General features: G+C 33.2%; 1 protein-coding gene across 1 annotated transcript in view; it reads left to right on the forward strand.

Moving 5' to 3' along the window:
• LOC149785926 (ATP-binding cassette sub-family C member 1-like) overlaps window positions 1–22495 on the forward strand; it is a 196261-nt gene extending 173766 nt beyond the window's left edge. The window contains exons 25-30 of the mRNA XM_089976163.1: window positions 376–477; window positions 4169–4312; window positions 9330–9488; window positions 10197–10363; window positions 12314–12508; window positions 15766–22495. Of these exons, the coding sequence (XP_089832289.1) occupies window positions 376–477; window positions 4169–4312; window positions 9330–9488; window positions 10197–10363; window positions 12314–12508; window positions 15766–15889 (891 nt within the window). The 3' untranslated portion in view covers window positions 15890–22495. The remainder of the gene's footprint in view (window positions 1–375; window positions 478–4168; window positions 4313–9329; window positions 9489–10196; window positions 10364–12313; window positions 12509–15765) is intronic.
• The last annotated feature ends 667 nt before the right edge of the window (window positions 22496–23162 follow it).

Here is a 23162-nt window from a genome sequence, read left to right on the forward strand (position 1 = left end):
AGAAACAACATAGTTATATATTTAAAAACTGTTGAACCAGAATGCATATTTTAAATCATAATAGCCTTTCTATTATTGACTTGTTTTCTTTGATGAAATGTTGTAAATTTTTATAGTATTGCATCAGATATTTTGCAGATGCAAAAAATGTAGCATATAATTTCCAGTTTACTCATTGGCATTTACATAGCATATAAAACTATTATTACACAGGTGAGTGCAGTTTTTTAAATGCTTCTCCAAAATTTTATATTTTATTGCGTGAACATTTTGCAATATATGAATAATTAAAATTAGTTTGGTGAAAACATGTTTTTCTTATAGGGTGTCCCATTTTGGGGTATGTTTTGTTGAATTTCTTATGTTTCTACACAGATTACAGAAAACTTGAATTGGATGGTTAGAATGACAAGTGACCTGGAGACAAACATTGTGGCTGTAGAGAGAGTTCAGGAGTATACTAAAAGACCAACAGAGGTATTAACTCATGACAACACAGAAAATGTCTCAGTTTACTCTTTCATAAAGCACGTTTTGTGAAATTTTCATTGCAGTTTTTGGTTCTTTTTTTTAATAGGTCACACACAAAGAAGTTGTAAGGTGGGGACTAAGCAATTCATTCAAGTCAAACTGTGTATCTGAGTAATTCATCTCTGAGTTATTTTGATGATACATAAAGTAAGATTGATCTTTGTTGGTACAATGGTTATACATAAAGTAAGATTGATCTTTGTTGGTACAATGGTGATACATAAAGTAAGATGAATCTTTGTTGGTACAATGGTGATACATAAAGTAAGATTGATCTTTGTTGGTACAATGGTTATACATAAAGTAAGATTGATCTTTGTTGGTACAATGGTTATACATAAAGTAAGATTGATCTTTGTTGGTACAATGGTGATACATAAAGTAAGATGAATCTTTGTTGGTACAATGGTGATACATAAAGTAAGATGAATCTTTGTTAGTACAATGGTGATACATAAAGTAAGATTAATCTTTGTTGGTACAATGGTGATACATAAAGTAAGATTGATCTTTGTTGGTACAATGGTGATACATAAAGTAAGATGAATCTTTGTTGGTACAATGGTGATACATAAAGATGGATCCTTGTTAGTACTGTGATAGTAAAGAAAGCTGGATTTTCATTAGTACAGTAATGATATATAAAGTAAGCTGGATTTTTCTTGGTACAGTAATGATGCATAAAGTAAAATGGGTCTTTGTTAGTACATCGGTTCCTCAGTATAACACAGATCATCATATAGCACAAGTAATCCAATGGTTAACAATATACCACTCGATCATGAACTTGGAGATTGACCTCTCCTACTACCACACTTTTAGAACAACAGAGGCTCATTGTGACCTATATTTCATCTTTTACTGACTTTGGCTAAGTGTCTGCATTTAGCTCATGGCCACATGAGTTCTGGACATTTTATATGAGTATCATCTTGCCTAGAATTGTAAAACTTCGAGAATGGATGCATCTTGATATTTAGTTCTACATCCTTTTTTGCCAAATGATGTCTCTGTGATCTGTACTTTATGATCAGTGATTTTCTTGAGATCTTTTATTCGAAGATTTTTTTATAGGTTTTGTTTATGTTCTGATTATGAAACTTGGAATTTATCAGTAGTTAAGCTAGATATATGTATAGTAGTTGCAATGACTGTGATATTCATCAGTGGCCTAGTTAGGTAAATGTGTAGTAGTAGCAATGACTGTGATATTCATCAATGGCCTAGTTAGGTAGATGTTTAGTAGTAGCGGTGACTGTGATATTTATCAATGGCCTAGTTAGGTAGATGTTTAGTAATAGCAATGACTGTGATATTTCATTAGTGGCCTAGATAGGTAAATGTGTAGTAGTATCAATGACTGTGATGTTCATCAGTGGCCTAGTTAGGTAAATGTTTAGTAGTAGCAAGGACTGTGATGTTCATTAGTGGCCTAGTTAGGTAGATGTTTAGTAGCAGCAATGACTGTGATATTTATTAGTGGCCTAGTTAGGTAAATGTGTAGTAGTAGCAATGACTGTGATGTTCAGTAGTGGCCTAGTTAGGTAGATGTTTAGTAGTAGCAATGACTGATATTCATCAGTGGCCTAGTTAGGTAAATGTGTAGTAGTAGCAATGACAGTGATGTTCATCAGTGGTCTAGTTAGGTAAATGTTTAGTAGTAGCAATGACAGTGATGTTCATTAGTGGCCTAGTTAGATAGATGTTTAGTAGTATCAATGACTTTGATATTCATTAGTGGCCTAGTTAGGTAAATGTGTAGTAGTAGTAATGCCTGTGATGTTCATCAGTGGCCTAGTTAGGTAAATGTGTAGTAGTAGCAATGGCTGTGATATTCATCTGTGGCCTAGTTATGTAAATGTGTAGTAGTAGCAATGACTGAGATGATCATATGTGGCCTAGTTAGGTAAATGTGTAGTAGTAGCAATGGCTGTGATATTCATCAGTGGCCTAGTTAGGTAAATGTGTAGTAGTAGCAATGGCTGTGATATTCATCTGTGGCCTAGTTATGTAAATGTGTAGTAGTAGCAATGACTGAGATGATCATATGTGGCCTAGTTAGGTAAATGTGTAGTAGTAGCAATGACTGTGATGTTCATCAGTGGCCTAGTTAGGTAAATGTGTAGTAGTAGCAATGGCTGTGATATTCATCAGTGGCCTAGTTAGGTAAATGTGTAGTAGTAGCAATGGCTGTGATATTCATCAGTGGCCTAGTTATGTAAATGTGTAGTAGTAGCAATGACTGTGATATTCATATGTGGCCTAGTTAGGTAAATGTATAGTAGTAGCAATGACTGTAATATTCGTCTGTGGGCTAGCTAAGTAAATGTATAGATGAACATGTATAATGTAGAATTAAATGTCAGGTTTACATTTTCTTGATATCGAGCTTTAACAAACAACCGCAATGATTGCCTGCATACATATGTACCTTTTAACATTTTGACAGGTAGAAATATAATAAACTAATGATAATGGCCAGTAACGATAACAAACAATTGCCATACCATTTATAGTATTCTCTGGTTTCATATAATGTACCCATAATCATTGATTACACTCTGGTTTCATGTAATGTACCCATAATCATTGATTACACTCTGGTTTCATGTAATGTACCCATGATCATTGATTACACTCTGGTTTCATGTAGTGTACCCATAATCATTGATTACACTCTGGTTTCATATAATGTACCCATAATCATTGATTACACTCTGGTTTCATGTAGTGTACCCATAATCATTGATTACACTCTGGTTTCATATAATGTACCCATAATAATTTATTACACTCTGGTTTCATATAATGTACCTTTAATAATTGATTACACTCTGATTTCATACGATGTACCCATAATCATTGATTACATACTGATTTCAAATAATGTTCCTTATGTAATCATTGATTACAGTGTCTGTTTTCATATAATGACCTTACCTCTGGTATCTTATAATGTCCCCATAATTATTGATTAGCAAATTAGGTTTCTCCAAGAATATTTATCCAGTCACATTTCTGTGAGCACCCATCCCCACAAAAAGTGGACATTCAGGCTGCTGGTTTGCACAGGGGAGATAATCTTTAAGAGTTGTTTCCTTTTCTCTTCATGCTATACAGATGGGAAGGATGACATTTTTTCCCAAATGGTTGGATATGGGAGGTAGCAGAGTTTATTCCCTAATTTGGGTGTGATCATTTATGTCTTTTTGGAGAAATATAGCATACTAAAAACTGTCCTTTTTCTGATTTGAACACAGGCTTCAGTTAATTCTGTAACTGTGTTCAACCCACAAATTATACTGAAGCAGTCTGATCACACTATGGGATGATAATATGTTTCAGTTCTAACAACTTCACTGACATTGACAAACTGCTGTTACATTGTAGGGATCTCATTTGGGAACAGCAACATTTACTTATAAAATTAATATGTAGATAGTCTACAAAAATGTTATTTCATCTCATCAAAAGTATACAATTCTTTATCAGACAACCTTATGCTTTTGTAGTTTTATTTGGAATTATTTTCTTTATCCATAATTTTTTTGACATTGAAAACTATAATCACTATTGTGTATCCAAAAGAAATTGTGCAGATATTTAAATTAATTCTTATTTAATTGTCATATTGTAGGCTCCCTTATCAACTGGAGTTTACCCATACTTTGGTTGGCCAAATTATGGGAAGGTAGAGTTTAATTCTTACTCTACCCGGTACAGAGAAGGCCTTGACCTTGTTCTCAAGGATATCTCTATGTCAGTTAGACCAGGAGAGAAGGTAGGTACAAACTAATTTATAAGTCAATATATGGACAAGTTTATTTGTATGTTACAAGACAAATGTTATTGTTATGGGGTTTACTGCCATTTTTCAGCACAAGATAGGCTATACATGACAGCAGTATTACTGGTGGAGGAAGAACCTGGGAAAACCCACAGGAAGCTACTGGCAAGCCTTCTCACGTACCCACATTGGCTGAGTTCAAGACTCAAACCCATGTAGAGGTGAGATGCAATGATCATTAATAGTGAGCACTTTAGACCACTCAGTGACTCAGTCAAATGTTGTATGAGTAATTCTAAAAGAGTGGATGTGTGCTGTCAAGAACCTTAGCACAATGTTTTGGACATAAATAAAGGTCACATTGGAAAACCAAACTACCATAATATAACACTTCAGCATAACAATAACAGGACAAATTCTAAAGGACTCAAAATGGGTCAAAATAATGAGGTCGCTGCTTCTTACAACTACCTTTTATTTATGCTTATGTTCATCTTTGGTCCTTTAAATGGTATCAACTCTCCTGTAACATTGTTTAAATGGAGTGAGGCAGCAGTTACAGTGTGACTGATTATCTGTACACTAATTATATAGTGAATACTCTTTTTAAGCACCATTAAGTTACAGTGTGACTGATTATCTGTACACTAATTATATAGTGAATACTCTTTTTAAGCACCATTAAGTTACAGTGTGACTGATTATCTGTACACTAATTATATAGTGAATACTCTTTTTAAGCACCATTAAGTTACAGTGTGACTGATTATCTGTACACTAATTATATAGTGAATACTCTTTTTAAGCACCATTAAGTTACAGTGTGACTGATTATCTGTACACTAATTATATAGTGAATACTCTTTTTAAGCACCATTAAGTTACAGTGTGACTGATTATCTGTACACTAATTATATAGTGAATACTCTTTTAAAGCACCATTAACTTGCAGTGGGTGCATTTTAATTTGGTCATGCCCACTGTCCATCCATCTGTCTTCTCAAGGACTTTGTTAGTAGAATTGCCTTAAAGACTGCTAGATGTATTGGTACAAAATAAATTAGGTAGACATACTTTGTACAGATCTTTGGTTCCAGCAGGGCAGATGCATTTTACAGACTACAAACCTAGTTTTAGTTTGGCCTACTATAAGATCTCGTAACTTATTTTTTACAAATACCCACCTTGTTTAATTTTTGACATACAATAAAGTCACTTGTTCATCATCCTCAAGTTACTTCTCCACCAAATTTTATTTATGCAAATAAAAATGTTCTTTTATTAAGCTGTTTAATTTGTACATTGTCAAAATGTAACTGATTTAAACATGTAACCAATAAAAATAGGAACTTGCACTAGGTAAAGTGTGACCCTGCTTTAACATGGTAGGTGGGGTCAATAGAACCCAACTGTGTTATAGACAGAACCATGTTATAACCGACCAAATCAGTTAACTGAAGAAAATGATGGATTTACCTTAAATGTGGGGGATTAATAAAAGCAAGTGCAAAAATACATGCTTTCAATTAATTGAATATTAACTGTTCTGAAAAACACTAGTATGTTGACAACTTACATTTGTATAGTACAATCCATAGTCTGTGAAGTTCTGTACTTGTATGTAATAAATCCATGAATTCAAGTATAGATCATGTTATAAACTTCATGCATGACTCACATCCCATTAGAAAACACAAATAACACATATTTAATTAGAAAATGGTATTCCCCATTTTGATCTGTATTCCATTGTCACTTAAGAATTCACAATAATTGTTGGAAATAGCACATGGCTATAGCTGTTTATATGCTACATGTCCATGTACTTAAATTGTCCTAGATTTTGGTCAGTTGGAGACAGTATCATCTTGCCAAGGCTACCCAGGAAATTAAGCTATTGATAGAGAAATGAAAACTTAAACAAATTAAAAAGTTTAACAATGCAAGATACCCCATCTTAAGTTAACTTACGGTTTCAAAATATTGGAAATTTAATTTGCATTATATGCTGCTATTAGTAGTGACTTTAAGCATACTTTTTTCCAGCAAAAATTAAACATTCAGCGTGTTCCAGTCACTTTGGAAAATGTAACAATCTGTCAGATTCCATTGCTTTTATTTAAGTTTGGTGCTGACTTCCTTTGATGAAAGGTTATTTGTTTTTTTTTTATTGAAGATTGTAGTTGCTCTCTTTGAGAGTGCATGTGTTATTAAATTTATTGCTAAAGGACAGCTTTGGAGGACCAAACAAATGTCTGTTTCTTATTGCAGCAGCAACATCAAATAATTGTAGACCATTGATTGAGACTGAATTTTTTTTTCTTTCATTTGCTTAGTATTTATATGGAACAATTGGTGCTTCAAAGGTAATTGGTTTTCTTTGAAGTTTCAACAAACTATTTTTTCTGGATACATTTTATAAACAAAAGGAATTAGCCATTGTTTGGTCAGTTGTAGCAGTTACTTTTCCTGCCTTCAAAAGTTGGTCAATTGTAGCTAGTCCCAGTAGCATAGATAGACCAACAAGTAGATCTCTACGGGTTTGTTTTGAAGGGGGACATTTCTTATTTCTGGTGGCGGAGTGATGCTATGTTCCACGCATGTGGCAGCAATTTTAAAAAAAGGCCAACAGACAGTGAATACTCAGGTGTTCTGTTCTGTTCTGAGAAATTACTAAAGCAAATATAAATAGGAAGTATGCTTATAGTAAAAGAAAATATATTAATTACTAAGAAAGTTGCCAACAGTCAAACACTATTATGTCCAGAAGATCCATTTTAAAATAATGCTTCATCCTGTTAATCTCGGCTACCAGAGATGTTATATATATATGAAAAACGAGATCTCACAGCATATAGTACTTAGGCCAGATGTCAGAATAAGTGGATTATAATATAACAATGCACAAATATATCAATTCCATTGCATTTTATATCATGTATGTAGCTTGCTTTCTTGGTGCCTCTGAATTTCTTCACTGCAAACCCAAGTTGTATATGCAAATTTAAACAGCCAGCAATGACTGGGGGGGGTGGTGGTGGCATTGGTAGATAGTATTTTTTAAATCACAATTTGCGACATCATTGAAGCCCAGCATGGTCCCTGAATAAAGTTTTTACTCATTATATTTCATACTTTTAAGGAAGAAAACTTTTTTCGTTTTGAGATAAATATAAATACATGTGTATGAAATTCAGGAGCAACACCAAAATCATCTTATATTAGAATTCATACACGATCTCTACCCCAAAATTGTTAATAGACTTTCTACATCTTACTTTTCATACTTTTAAGAAAGGAAACAAATTTTGTGTATGAGAAAAGTACATGTATATAAAACTTTGGGAGCCACTCCACAATCCTGTTATATCCAAATTCATGTTATAACGGAGTGTGCTATAGTAGGGTCATAATGTATGTATATTTTATGTTGACTTGGAGACAGGCTTGCAATAATATACCAGGCATTCAGTGAGTTAATGACCAATAATTATCAGATTATTAATTGTCATAACTTTATAAAAGTTTGCTGATGGTTAATTTATTTTTTTATTATTAAGTGTATATTTTTAAGATTAGTAATGTATTATATTCAAGTTTGCCAGAGGCAAAGATGATTGCAGAAAAGTGTGATGGTAGTGTTTCCAGAAATTAAACACTTTCCACCATTGCAAGCTATAGGCAGAAATCTATTTTGCTGTCTTTTCACCCATTTCTGGTAACAATGGGTTGTTGTCACAGACATCACGATTATGTATGCAAATACCCACAATGCAATGCACATGCATCTTGCACCACCATTTTGATTCCATGACAAACCTTTGCTAACATCACATATATTCAAGATCAAGATCTGATTTAATCATTGATAAGGATATTTACATCATCAAAATGATACATAGATTGTACTGGAAAGTAAGTGCTCCTTTAGCATGAGAGACAAAATAAAGCTGGAAGTTCCTTTGCTTGTATGGAAAGAAGGAGTAGCAAAGTTGAACTGCAATAATGCATATTGCTATCAAATAGAAATTTAGTTATTTCTGACATAAAGACAATGTTGTGATTAAAAAAACAAATAGAAGGCTGTTAACCAATTAGTGCGGTCAAATATTGTACTTTGTGGTGAAGATGATGCATGAAGAATGATGTTATATGAAAGTGAGAACTGTTCAAAGATGTTGTTTCATATTCAGTTTATTGAAATGAAACATGTGCCTAACTGAACAAGACTTTGTGCCAAATGACTAAACCAAGTATTCTTGAAATGCTTGTAGAAATATGAAATTATGTATTAACAATTGGCTTTTTTTAACTTGAACAATAACTAAATAAAATAATTATATGTTTCTACTTGTATGTGAATCCATTTGTATATTTGACTATTTATTTATCTATTTGTTTATGAAAGGGTAATAGATTTTTGAAATTTCATTGTTGTTTTATATGAAGAAAATGGTGAAAAGTCATGAATTGGGTCTAGTGTGGTTGACATGCCCAGCAAAATGTGATGCATTAGGATATCCTTATGCACAAAATGAGACATAATATGAAAACAATGGATAAGATTTCCTCATTTCTCATGAATATGCAGATACCTGCTTAACCAATCATTGTGAGCCATAGTAAAACATTTTCAGAAGGTTGACCAACCATGATGACCTTACTTCCTGATTGACAGAGTCAGTCAGATTATCTCTTTCAGTCACATGTTCATCAATAAAAGGTACCTTCCAATGATGTATTAGGGCTTATATCATTGGCTTATCGATGAATATTTTTGTTTATACATATTTGTGTGAAATTAGGAAATCTTATCACAGGTCGCCATGGGTGGATACAAAAAAACATGGTGGATTTTTGCCTGCGGCTTGTGACAGTGGCTATTTGACATCACTGAGGTTTAAACTGATCTACTTGTGAAATTGTTTTAAAGATATTACTCCATTCTTTATCACAGCTTTGATCTTGATTTTTATGTATAATACTTCAATGTATTTTTACTTATGGATAGGTTGGAATAGTCGGAAGAACAGGGGCAGGTAAATCTTCCATGACTCTGGCCTTATTCCGTCTAATAGAGCCAGCTGGAGGTCAGATTATGGTTGATGGTCAAGACATCTCTGTTCTGGGACTGCATGATGTCAGGTCTAAACTGACCATTCTACCACAAGTAAGTGTCAGTCTCTAAAAGACTAGATGTAATTTAGGTACAGTTTATATTTACTTGTAAATCCAGCTGCAAACAGAATGTGTTGACATATCTGGATCTTTGCTAGGAGTAATCTGTAGAACAAACAACATAAACCATTATATGCCAGCATATTATATGATGGCAGATCAAGGTCAATGTTATTTCCAGTTGGACTCAACTTTTACGAAGTTTTAAATGATTATACTAGACATATTACGCCTAATATTTTATACATTTACTTTGACATCAGTCAGTATTTTTTTTTCTTTTATGTAAACAACTGTATCATACACTTATTAGTTATAGACTTTTTGTAAAATATTCTTGTAGTTTTCCCTTTTTTCATGTGTAAAAACTCATTTTTTACAGGGGAAAATATCCCCTTGTGTGTAAACTGCACCCATCACCTTGTCTGCATGCACCATTCCATCTCCATATACCATTATGTCTAAGAACACATCACCAAAATAATGCAGCTTAAGAGTATTGCTTTACACAAAGAATGTGCATGAAAGCCAGTTCATTACATCTCCAAGACATCATGCAATATTAGTCAGTATGCACATATGGAGCAAGCTTCACTTGTATCTAGATTTTACCTATTGATTCATGTATGTATCACTGTTAGCTTGTATTAAATCATCTTGTATCTGAAAATATTAAATATAGTATACATTTTTATTTCAGGAGCCTGTATTATTCTCAGGAAGTCTGAGAATGAACCTGGATCCCCTTGATGAGCACACAGACAGTGCCATCTGGACGGCTCTGGAACAAGCACATCTAAAATCCTTTGTTCAATCTGTTCCCGATAATCTCCAGTATGAATGTGGAGAGGGAGGACATAATTTGAGGTATCGCTACATGAAAATACTCTACATGCAGTAAATTAAAATTTTTCTCACCTGTGTGACAGAAAAGTCTGGTGGATTTGTTATCCTTATCTTGGCTTAGTTCTCACTGGTCTATTATCTAGAGTCTTCACTTGATGATTTGATGATGTCATAATATGGCACCAGTGATTGTGATCAAGGCATGTTAATGATGTTATGGAATACAAAAAGAAAATTGTTTATTCTTTTCTTTTTCAAAAACAGATAGATATGTGAGAAAATTGTTACAACTCTATGGGGTCTTAAGATAAGTAACAGGAAGGATTGAAAACCAAGAAGTTTTTTTTTAAATTGAAAATATTATTTATTTTCCTAAAATACAAAGTGAAAGAATAAAAAATAACTTACAGTATGGTGAATGAAATCCTAAAGTCCTAAATGTTCTGTTAATTACAAAATATTGAACAAATAATCCAAACGAGTTCCAAAGCTATTATAGATGATGGTCAGTAATTTACTGATATATCAAAAGTACAGAAGAATCATTGTGATATAATCCCAGAATGTCTTTAAATGAATTCACAGTAATTCCATGACAGCCATAAATCCAAATAGTCTTTAAATGAATTCAGAGCAATTCTGTACAGCTATTAAATGTCCAAATAATTACTAAATGAATTCACAGTGTTTTTATAGCTATTATTCCAATTAATCTGAAATATTTTGAACACAATAATTCCAATGAATGATTAAATTAAATAAATGAATTCCTGTCAATGAATAACTCAGTGATTCACATAATAACATCCATAATGGTATTAAATACAAACATGCATCAGGTTTCTGTATTTAAAATTCATAGGATGATAAAATACATGCTTGGCTTGATTAATTGCCTGCCCTAGGATGGGAATTTTCACATAAAAGGTATTTAAAATAACCTTACAAAATTTGGATGAGCAACTTTAAAGAAATTATGAACATAAAATTACCAGAAAAGGTGTAAAAAAGAATTTGGGATGCTGCAATGAGTTTTATACTTGCAACCTCTTGTTTGGCAAGTGGGACACACAGAAAGAGATAAAGACAAGTGAGAATTTTTATATGTAAGATTTGATGCAGTCTTTGCTGCTTTCACTAGTTCAGTAGGTTGTTGTTGTTGTTGTTGTAGGGTTTAACACCATTTTTCAGCACATGATAGCTATACATGGTGGCCAGTGTTAATGGTGGAGGAAGAGCTCAGGAAAACCCAGGAAAGAACCACTGACCCACGAGAAGCTACTGGCAAGCTTTCTCACATACCCACATTAGCCGAATCCGAGACTCAAACCCACACAGACAGAGGTGAGAAGTTTAGTAGGGTGTTTGAAGGTAATGCAAGTGTCATTAGTGTTCATCTCTGCATTTACTAGAGACTGGATGGCACTGTTGTCCAAACTTGTTGCTGGATTCTCTGAGCGAATCCTGTTCATAATGATGATAACCTTAGCATTGTCATAAATTTATCTGTTGCAATTTGACGAGAAAATATATTTGTTTCTACAGAAAAATGAATATGAATCACATTTGGGACTGACTATTTCATTTGGGGAAGGGGGACAACATAACATTTTGAAGTTTAATAGGAACCTTAAGGGGTTTATGTGTCCAATATCGTTTTTCTTGTGACAAAGCATGTTATGACAGGTATGCAGAAAGCTACAGTTGCTACCTATAGTTGAACCTATTTCATTTTACAACTTAATGTTAATGGTCCTTTTACCTAAAGGATATATACTTATTAGATGATACTGGTTAGGTATCATAATGAATCTGGAATTACATTATGAAAGATGTAAATAATTTGTTTCTGTATGACTTGATGGAAAACGGTAAGAAGGTGAGGTATGTATTTTAAAGATGGAGTAAATATTTAGCGTGAAAATAAAATTCTGGTTGTTTTTCAACAGCACAAGGTTTAATCTATTCCAGTGTTGGCCAAAGACAATTGATCTGTCTAGCCAGAAGTTTACTCAGGAAAAGCAAGATCCTGGTTCTTGATGAAGCCACAGCAGCTGTTGACATGGAAACAGATGATCTGATCCAGAAAACAATCCGTAAAGAATTTGCCGACTGTACAGTGTTAACCATTGCACACAGACTAAATACAGTAATGGATTACGACAGGTTAGTGTGTTTTTTCAGCTTTTCTTGGAAACAGTGAAGAGAGATAATAGTTATCATTTGGTACAGTGAAGCCTTCCCTGTTTTCCAGCTGTAATGTAGTTGAAATGTGAGAACTGTATAGGCATAATGCATTGGTATTACCAAAATATATAAGGTAATATTCTTTTGGGAACTCAATAGCTCTGTGTAGTGTTTAGTAGTGTTATGGAAAGCTCGTTAATTCTAAGTGGAGGTTAGTCTTTGTTTTATCAAACTTTATTTATTTGGCTATTGATTTAAAATGATATCAATGAGAGTCATTCATAATACAATGCAAATTGTCATCAAAAGACACTATATGGTAAATAAATATTTTGTCCTTTGTGGACATGATTCCTTTCTATAAAGGAAGTGAAAGGAAGTTAAGAAAGTTTCATTGATTGCTGTTCTTGTTAAGCATTGCTGTATATAGGCTACAGAGGTGTTCAATAAGATGGGTGCACACCAGAATTCTTGTTTTAATGGATACAGCATTAGAAAATAAATTGTATATGGACGAATATTGACATTCCAGTTTTGTTTAGCCACATTATCTGAGATGATGTGATTTTTAATCTGTTAGTAATTACACCCTCACTTGATCTAATCAGGAGGAAGAATTGTCAATGTGACCTACTTTTAGGAAGTCTTTGCCACCTCATTTCTTTGGTACAGAACTGGAATAAAATAGATTCGATCAACCTTCTACCAAGATTTGTTATTTAAATCAGAAAAGTATAATTCTTGACATTGTCAGTTTCTGAAACATTTGAGAGGCAAAGCATCTTTTATCTTTTACTTTTTTTGTCTTGATAGATTTTAAAGTTTTCCTAGTAAGGGCTGTTCAACTTAAACATGCATGAAAACCAGGGAATATGCAAGCATACTCCGATTACTATGATAGTGCATACAAAAATGACACAAAATTCTAAACTTTTCATTAGTTCTATGGGTTACCACTCTATGTGGTGTTACATGTTTAGGCTCTTACAAAACGTAAAAAGAAAAAAGTGAAGAAAACAAGCTTTGTAAAATTTAACAAATAATGTTTTTTTCCCTAGAAAAACAAGGTAAAAATGAGAAAAAGAACTTACGGTTCTACAAATCAAATGAAAAAGTAATCCAAGAATTAAAAAATAGAAGTTTTAGTAATAAAAAGTCCTAATGAAACTGAGTTCAAATCCTGATGAAGAAACTGAGTTCAAATCCTGAAATCCAAAATCGAAGGTGATGATGTATGCTGTGGTCAGCGTTGTACTGATGTGTCAACAGTTCTTTGTTAAATCACAGAAAATAATATTCTAGTGTTTTAATTGACTGTAAATTTTGATAACTGTCCCTGTCCATGAATTAATTTAGAGCACTAGAATTTCCAGGGAAAACAAACTTGTAATCCAAATAAATTAAATGAAACAAAATAATTACCCCCAAAACTGGTCACAATATAAAACACTTTAACATCTCAAATGTTAAGGCAAGAATAATTATTATATCTCAAAACATAAGTAATAAATCTAACTACAATGCAAAACAGATGCCTGGATGTGGGTCAATCCTCTGGAAAAACCAGAGTTTGTAACAGTTGCTACATGTTATTTGTCACATACTCCAAGTATGGCCTTGATTCCACTTTATGAATATTACTCTGAGAAAGAATTGTAAAATTTTTTAAAAAGGTATTTACTACAAACTATCAGAGGTTCAGAATCAAGGTCAGGAACTAGGTCAGCATTAGATACAATGTTTCTATAAAGTTGTTTACATCAGAAATATAAAAAATCAGTCAGAACTGAACCCTTTTCCAGTAAATAAAGTTACATTACAATAGCAAATAATGAAATTTTAAAAAAATTTTAAAACTTACAAACAAACTATTAAATCAAATCAAATATAAATTAAATCAAATATACATACCAATTGAAAGTGTCTTTCTTGGATCCTAATTATGTTTTGTTGGAACAGCCCATACCTGTTAGTGCACATTTCATTGTCTAAACATGGACTCATTTTCATTTCAAATGATTAACTTGTCTTCTTCCTCCATTCCAAAGTCTTCTTGCTTTTTTTATACCATGCCACTGCAAAATGATGACAACACAGAATGGCGTAAGAGTTTGCCAAATTCTGGCATTGTGGGAATAATTCACCTCAGTAAATAGTGCAGGGACAGCAGCATCAAAACTTGTAATACACCAAACTCGTGAAAGTTTTAAAATGATGGCATTTTGCTTGGTTTTGTACCATAGAGTGTAAGAATCATATATTGTCTGTACTCACTTATAAGTCAAGTTCAACTGCAAACTGCACAGACAAGATCTGCCACCACATAATAGGCTGTGATGGCAGATCAATGTTTATATTGTTTGCAGATGGAATCGACTTAGTAGTAAGTGTAGTTATTTGCTTTCAAGATCTAATTCACTTCACTACACTTAGTTGCATGCAGGATCATAGTGACCCAGACTGACTCTGAAGGTCAATTTTGAGGATTTGGACTTGGGTTTTGCACTTGCCACACTAAATTTTTTGTTTGGGTCAAAATTTGAGCTCAGATCTTGAAATCATATGCGGTTACTTGCAACACATGTACATCAATGAAAATTAGGCCCACCGGTAGAGGAATTGAAATCATGCGTGGTACTTGCATCACATCTACATCAATGAAAATTAGGCCCACTGGTAGAGGAATTGAAGTTGGGAACATTTCTTGATTCAGCATTGATTCTAATTAAAGCAACAGTCTGTATAGAATATTAAAATTGTCTACATTTCAACTTAAGCTCAAGTTTTTGTGGCACAAGTTTTGAGAATATTTATTCAAGTGTCATTTAATCATACATTTCATGTACTAAATCTAGATCTAATTCATCTGACTGCACACAATATCGACTTCCTTCTGAACAGCAACCCCAAAGTCAATGGGTTAACTCATTCTGACTGGGCAAAGATTGAATTTGTTGTGAATTGAAGAATTAAAGGAAAAAGGGATTCAGAGCTTTCTTAGCTTCTTTCATATAAACCTTTTAATTCGAAAAATAAAGATTAAGACATATGCCCTAAGTTTTCAGCCATTAAACCATGACAACAAAAACTCTCAATCATGTTACTACAGCTACTACCTCCTCCACAGCCACTAGTGATGATGATGTTAATAATTATGACAATATTGTTTCATCTTTTCCTTCTAATATTTTTTATTTGACTTGATGGTTTTGTTCTATTTTTTAATTAATTTACAGGATTCTGGTGCTAGACAAGGGGGAAATAAAGGAATTCGATTCCCCAAACTCTCTTCTGAGTAGACCCGACTCCCTCTTCTATCAGATGGCAAAAGATGCAAAACTTATCAGTGATGCAAAATAATGCTATACAAGTGAAGGAAATGAATAGAAATTACATCATTGTTATTTCTGCTATCTGTGCCAACATTATGATTCACAGCTGCATTTTGGTCTGGTTACTTTTGGTTTGTATGTGCCTGACATAAGACAGATGTGCATTAAATCATTCTTGTCTATATCTCTGTCTGTTACCAAGATTGCTTCTGTGCATTAAATCAAATTGTCTACCACCTTCACTTATCAAATTGTGAAAATGGCTTTCACTTTTGGTAAGGAAGAACCCAGTTGTTTTCAGGATTAGAGGGTCAGATTTCACTGTTGTTGAAAGAAGATAAATGGTGTCTGGAAAATGTCTACATTTGTCCACAGTCACCAGTTACTGAACTTTGTAGATGGTTTGCTCTTGTCATAAGGAAGAAGTCTGTTAAATTTGTGGTCAAAAGGTCAAAGTTTAAGGTCACTGTTACAGAAAGAGAAATAATGACTTCCACACAATAACTTGAGTTCTGCAGTATGTACAGTTACCAAAACTTTGCAGATGACTTTCACTTGGAGTAAGGAAGAACCCTATTTTAAAATCACTGTGACTGAAAGAAGAAAAATGGCTTTTGCTTAATAAATTATGTTTTCATCAGTTACCAAACTTTGAGCATTGTTTGATAAAAGATCCAGGTCAATTTGACAAAATGACAACAAGAGTAAAAATGCTTCATGTACACTAACAGTAGTTCTGCATACATGGAGTAAGGGAAAAGGCTAAATAATTTTGGTTCTAAGGTCAAAAATTCAAGGTCACTATGACTGAGAAAACAGAATGGCTTCTGCACAGTAACATCAATCTACATCACTGATCTTGACCACATTTTGTAGATGACTTGCACTTTAATTTGGAAGAAGCGCATACATTTTGTGGTCAAAAGGTCAAATACCAAGGTCACTATAACAGAAAATAGAAAGATACTTTCTGCACAAACTTTTTATTTTATTGTGAATATAACCCTCACCAAAGTTAGTGGATGACATACACATTGGATATTAAGACACCTATCAAGATAATGGTAATTCAATGAAGAAAAATTGTGTTTGCATAATAATTCTATTTGGGGATGGCATGTGCTTAAGGTATGGAAGAGGCTCACTTCTTTGGGTTTCTACAGGTTATAGGTCAAGGTCATTGTAGTCCAAAGAAAAGTTTGTCTCCAAGAAAAAGTTTTTTTCCAAGGTACGTTCCTTGACAGAACGTTGTGGATGACACTGCTCTTACGTTAATAAAGAAATCTATTCATTCTAGTGGCTACCAGACAGAGGTTGTTATTCTGGTAAGTCTAATATAAGCAAAGTGGTTTCTGTACGTTAAATGTAGCATGATACATGCATACATAGAGGAGTAATGGGGTGGATTTATAATGTACCATTTTACTATACTCCTTTTCACTTGTTTTGTTTTTTCTTATTTTGTTTGACTTTTGAAGAATCCTTGTTGCTGTGGTAGATATACAGTAGAAATAACATTTCTCAGGAAATATGAAAGTTTGTGATTAGATTTATTTTGATGTCAAGTCCAGTAGGATATTAATTCAGTTGCCAAGATATTTTGAATTTAAAAAAATTCAAATTTATTTAGCAATTTTTAGGGTTCTCAGATTTAAGTCATTGTGAGAGCTTGTTGTATTCTGTGGGGGAAAAAAGTATAAATCGAGATCTCAGATTTTATGTATTGGATACCTGACACTTTTTACTGCTTTTATTAATTTTTTTGTATTCTTATAATAAAAACATTAGGTAATGATATTTTCAATTTATGGCATAGACAGTTGCGTTTTCTTATTAATGTACAAGTGATACAAGATGATGTCATGTTCTTTTTCAGTGTGGAAATAGACAATCACTTGTTAAGTTTATTTTGCTTTTAAATCAGACATTGTTTTTATTATAAGTATCATATTTATTCAGTGAGAAGCATATTTATTTATACAGGCTTGAAACCTTTCCATCCTTATCCAGATTTCCATTTTCTTCTGAGCAGGAGTCCTGAGATTTGCCTAAATTAGTAGTGAAGTATATGTTTGTGGGGTGGGAGGTCAGCCTATTCCTGTCGGTGAGTACCAACAGGTCACTAATACAGTACAGCCAGTAAATGGCTGCGTGTGTCATTTGAGTACAGTGTGATCCTGCTATAACACTGTAGTTGGGAGCCATAGAACCTGACTGTGTTATAGACTGAACCGTGTTATAAGCAACCAGGTCAGGTAGCTGAAGAAAATGATGCATGGACCCCAAAAAATTTGTGGTGTGGGGGTAGGTAATAAATGTGGGCGCAAAATTATGTTTCATTGGCACAGTTACCATCTTAAATCAATGCATGTTAAATGAGAAATACATCTGTAGTGAAAAAAGAGAAGGCATATGTAATATTTTACTTTATTCTGAGAACCACACATTGGTACATATACGTGTATACTGTTTATATAAACATGTCTAATGTATAGCATGAATAGAGTATCAACACCATGTACTCATCCATGAATCTCATCACATACATTGAATCCACAATACAAGTAATTCCATGGAAATAATGCACACATACAGATTTAAAATATTCAGTCATTTTGTCACAGGTTATATTGGTCTGAATTCAGTGGAAAATGACAGCACAATGATGTAACACACATTTACTTTTCAGTACATCCCAAGTTGGTAAAAGTTAGCTTATGTTTTAAGCTGCCGTTGGTAGCATTTGTAAGCATAATCATTTTCCTGCAAAAAGGAGACTTTCACAGTACAGTAAACATTTTCCAGTCACATTGGAAGATGAAATAATCCATCAGATTTCATTGCTTTTGTTTAAGTTTGGTACTGGCTTCCTTTAAAGAAAGGTATTTTGTTTTTATTGAAGATTATAGTTGGCTTTCTTTGATAAAGGGAGCATGCATTATTGAAGTCACTGTTAAAGGACAACGTTGGAGAACCAAACAAATGCCCATTTCTTATTGTGGCAGCATCATCAAATAATTGTATTGCATGATTGAGACTATTTTATTTTCATTTGCTTAGTATATTTTCATAACAATCCATGCTTCAAGGGTAATCTGTTTTCTTTGAAATTTCAGCAAACTATTTTATCAGGTTACATTTTTAAAAAGGAATTGGCTGTTGTTTGATCGATTCTAGTTACTGTTCCTCCCTGCCTATTGAATAGACCAACAAGTAAGATCTTGTGTTTTGATTTGTTTATTTTTTTGGTGTTTTTTTTTACATTTGTGGTATTGAAGTGATGCTGCCTTCCACGCATACATCAGAAATTTAAAAAAGGGTCAACGGATGATAGAGACACAAGTGTTCTGGTCTGATGACAGGGATTAATACAGAAAATGTGAATGTTTTGAAGAATTTAATTCTGAGTAAAAAAAAGAAGAATTAAACTTACCATCCACATACAGATGTCAGCTGTGTAAATATATTAATTACCAGCAAGTGGCCAAAAATCCAACGAAAGATAGATTATGACATATTGCCTCATCCGGTTGATCTCCGCTTCCGGAAATGCCAACAACAAAAAAAGCATATATCTCACAGCATACAACACTCATGCTAGATGTCAACATGAGTCAATTATGATATAACAAGGCACTGTTAATAATAATAATAATAATAATAATAATAATATGTTAAGATGGTTTATCAATATGGACAAAGAATTTATTCATGTAACAAGAGATAAATTTAAGTGCATTTTATATCAAGTTTGTGGCTTCCTTTCATGGGGCCTCTGAATTTCTCCCCTCCAAACCAATTGTTTTACATACAAGTTTAAACAGCCAACAATGTCGCCATAAAAAAATTACTAGATGGTATATTTTCCTGCCAATAAGGAAAAGAATTGCAATTTGCGACATTGCTGAAGCCCTGCACGATCCCTGAATGAACCTTTTACATGTTATTTTTCAAAGAAGAAAAAACTATTTTTTCATGTACGAGAAAAATACATGTGAAATTTCAGAAGCCACACCACAGTCATCTTGTATTATTCATACACAATCTCTTCCCCAAAATGATAATAAACTTTTTACATTTTTTGGTACTTTTAAAAACGTTTTCGTGTATGAGAAAATAACTATATGAAATTTCAGGAGCCATGATGGGATCATGTTATATCCAATTTCTTGTTATAACAGTGTTGCTATAGCGGGGTCACACTGTATGTTGTAGAATCAGTCTATGCCTGCAGGTAGTTGGAATTACAGTGTTTGTCTCCCTCTCAATACACAAGAAACAGAATCAGTATTGCAGTAAACAATGTATCCGAAAGGGAGGATTGTCAAAGATATTTAGTTGAGGTATTAAAAATGAATGGAAATGGGAATGGATGGACACCAAATTGATGACCAAAAGCACTGAAAGTTTATCTAACAAATCAACATTCCCAGAACACCATACTGCACCTTGTATAGCTATGCTTAAGGCATTTTGAAAACTGCATTTTCAAGTAGTAATGTTAACTTGTTGGGATTTACCTGGGTCTCATTATTACATATTTATTTTTTGTTCCTCTCATAATGCCTGGAGCTGACAAAAAGTTCAGATCTTAAAATAGCAGGTAGTCAAAATTTTGAACATTTGGAGATCAGGCGCTTCCTCATCAGTGAAGAAGAATTTGCAAACATTTCAAATATCAAAACCTTTTCTTTAATATCTAATAATAAATTTTGTGATATTCGTATATTTGTACAAGTGAATAAAAATCAGTGAGAACATTTATCCTCATTATTATAGTAGATATGGTAATTTGTCGTAAATCATTTCTGATTGTTCATTAGAATTCATCCTGCTTTGATTTTCTCCTAAATAAAAGCATTATCCAGGCCAATCAATTTCACATGTTCATGTTAGTGAAAACAGAGTGGTCAATTAAAAGTCAAGACAATAGCTAACAGTACTTCCTCAAGATGGCAGTGGGATTATTCCATGTTTTTTAACTCACTAGGTCATTGCAAACCATCAAAGGAGCTGCCCAGATGTCAATACCTCTTCATCAAGCCATCATTTATATTAAAATTATATAGGTGGTGATTGAAAAATTATGAAAATGTTATATGGTGTGCCAATTTTGGTCCAAAACTTGACTTACTTTTGCAATGTACCGGTAACTTATTTTCGAGTGCATAAGAATGATGATCAACAGGTACTGCTTCCAGCGCATAGGCATTGCTTCTTTCACTTTGGACAACAAATCTGAAAGAAAACTCATTATCAGACGAGGCGCATATGTTAAAAGTTTCAAAAATATCTTCAAAAGAGTTTAAAATGTTGCTATTTCTAAAAATGTATGTGTTGAGCACCTGTTTGGCTGATTAAGGTGATCAAATGCAGTTTGAATATTTTGTTATTCCTTTTCTCACCTTAAAACACACAATAAAATGGAGTTTTATTTCGCATCAATACTTATCATCAAATGCAAGAGTACAAATACAAAAATAGACCTGTTTTGGACTTTGGTCCAATGTTATCTTTCAAAAGCTACATAGAGTTATGCCCCATTGCTTTAGCATAGATGTTTTGTGTCAGAGGTACATGAATTATGTTTCATTTGGAAACAAGACCTTAGAGAGCTATGTGAAAATGAATATTCACAAGTAAAATTCTAGTGAAAGAAACTAACTACTGTCTGCCATGTATTTTTATCCTGAATTTTTTGTCTAGGGTGACTTGACTCACTGGCCCCAAATTTCCACTGGGTGTTTTAATGAAGGTGGGAAAAGACAATGGACTCTGCCCATGGGGGTCACTATGCACAATTTTATGTATGAGTTATCCTTTTTTCTTCAAGGTTAGCATTACACCCCCCCCCCCCAACAAAAAACAACTGAACAAAGAAAGGTGTTTACTGTTGGTTCAAAAATGAATAGCAAGATGAAAAAACTAAATGCCATGAGACCCAGGCTAGGTTTATATTTCCATAGGGCCTCTAAATATAGGGATACTGCCTCTCAGACTCCTGCTGGGGGAGGACCCCAGACCTCACCCACCCAATTCCAATGTTCATATTTTCCTAGAATTGTTACATTCTTGTTTTAAGCTGGACTTTTAATTGTTCACTTACCCACCCTCCATTTCTTCAAATGTTTGGTAAATATTTACAGAGGATGATTGTGTTTCACAATAAGTCCACACTCCCTGCCTGTTTTAGTAAACTGACAAGGTTGAACCACTGAGCTATCATGGACAAAATATTGTTGCTGTATTCAGCCAATTTGATGTTATAAAAGTCTTGTTTATCTATTTTGCCAATTTTACTTCAGTAATATTTTGAATTTTTGTGATCATGTAATGTTATAATATTTTGTATCAATTGGCGCACATATCTGTTCATTTATACATGATATTGTGTTTTGATTATACTTACTCATTTAATGTCTGAGCCATTTTTGTATCCTATTCAAGTTTATTTTGAATATGACTGAAAGCATCTTGCAAAATATGCTTTATTGTTGGAATCATTTTGTCAGAAAACTAATTCTTTAGTTGATAATAGTTTTAGTATTATAATACTTAGGTTGTGGTATACTATAAACATGTTTGTGAATTATCTGTTTTACTTTTCCTCAGAACTATTAAAGTTTCAATCTTTTATATACCCTTCTTGATAACTTCCACCTGGTAACTAATGAACCAAGTTGTAGTACAGCGTCGAGCATGGATTCCATTTTGTCTTACTAGAAATTACTGAAACGGTTGGCCTCAGTTGTCTAGCATGAAGAAAAGTGCATTCAAAGTTGGTAAATAAAACATTGATAATTTGATTTTTTTCATGGTGAATATCACCTGTAAATTTAAATTGACATCAGGAAATTATCAACTTTTAATTAAAAAAATTGTATATTTAGTTAAAGTTTCTTTCAAAAAACAACATTTTTAGTTCACTGTAAATAACAAATTCAGTAAAAATTGTGATGAATGAAAATGGCACTGTTGCCTACTGGTGGCAACACTTTAGTAAATAAATATCACTTAAATAAGTTTTGTCAAGTGAAATTCATGTTTTAGTTCTATCATTTATTCGAATTTCAGTGTAATCATCATCAGTAGAATATGCCCTCTTGTATTAAAATATGGAAAAATATCAATATGCCATCACAGCCATATCCATGATCAATCTGTGAGAACCTAATCAAATGCCAACAGTAGTTTGATCTCTAACTTGCAGGAGTATTTGTTATATTGCTATACTAAAATAAAAGCAGACCTGCTTTTTCTTATCATGTTAATTACGTCTTTTGTATCAATTCAAATGCAAG

This window comes from Sinohyriopsis cumingii, chromosome 12, assembly GCF_028554795.1.
Source record: "Sinohyriopsis cumingii isolate HCF-2022 chromosome 12, ASM2855479v2, whole genome shotgun sequence".
Lineage (NCBI taxonomy): Eukaryota > Metazoa > Mollusca > Bivalvia > Unionida > Unionidae > Sinohyriopsis > Sinohyriopsis cumingii.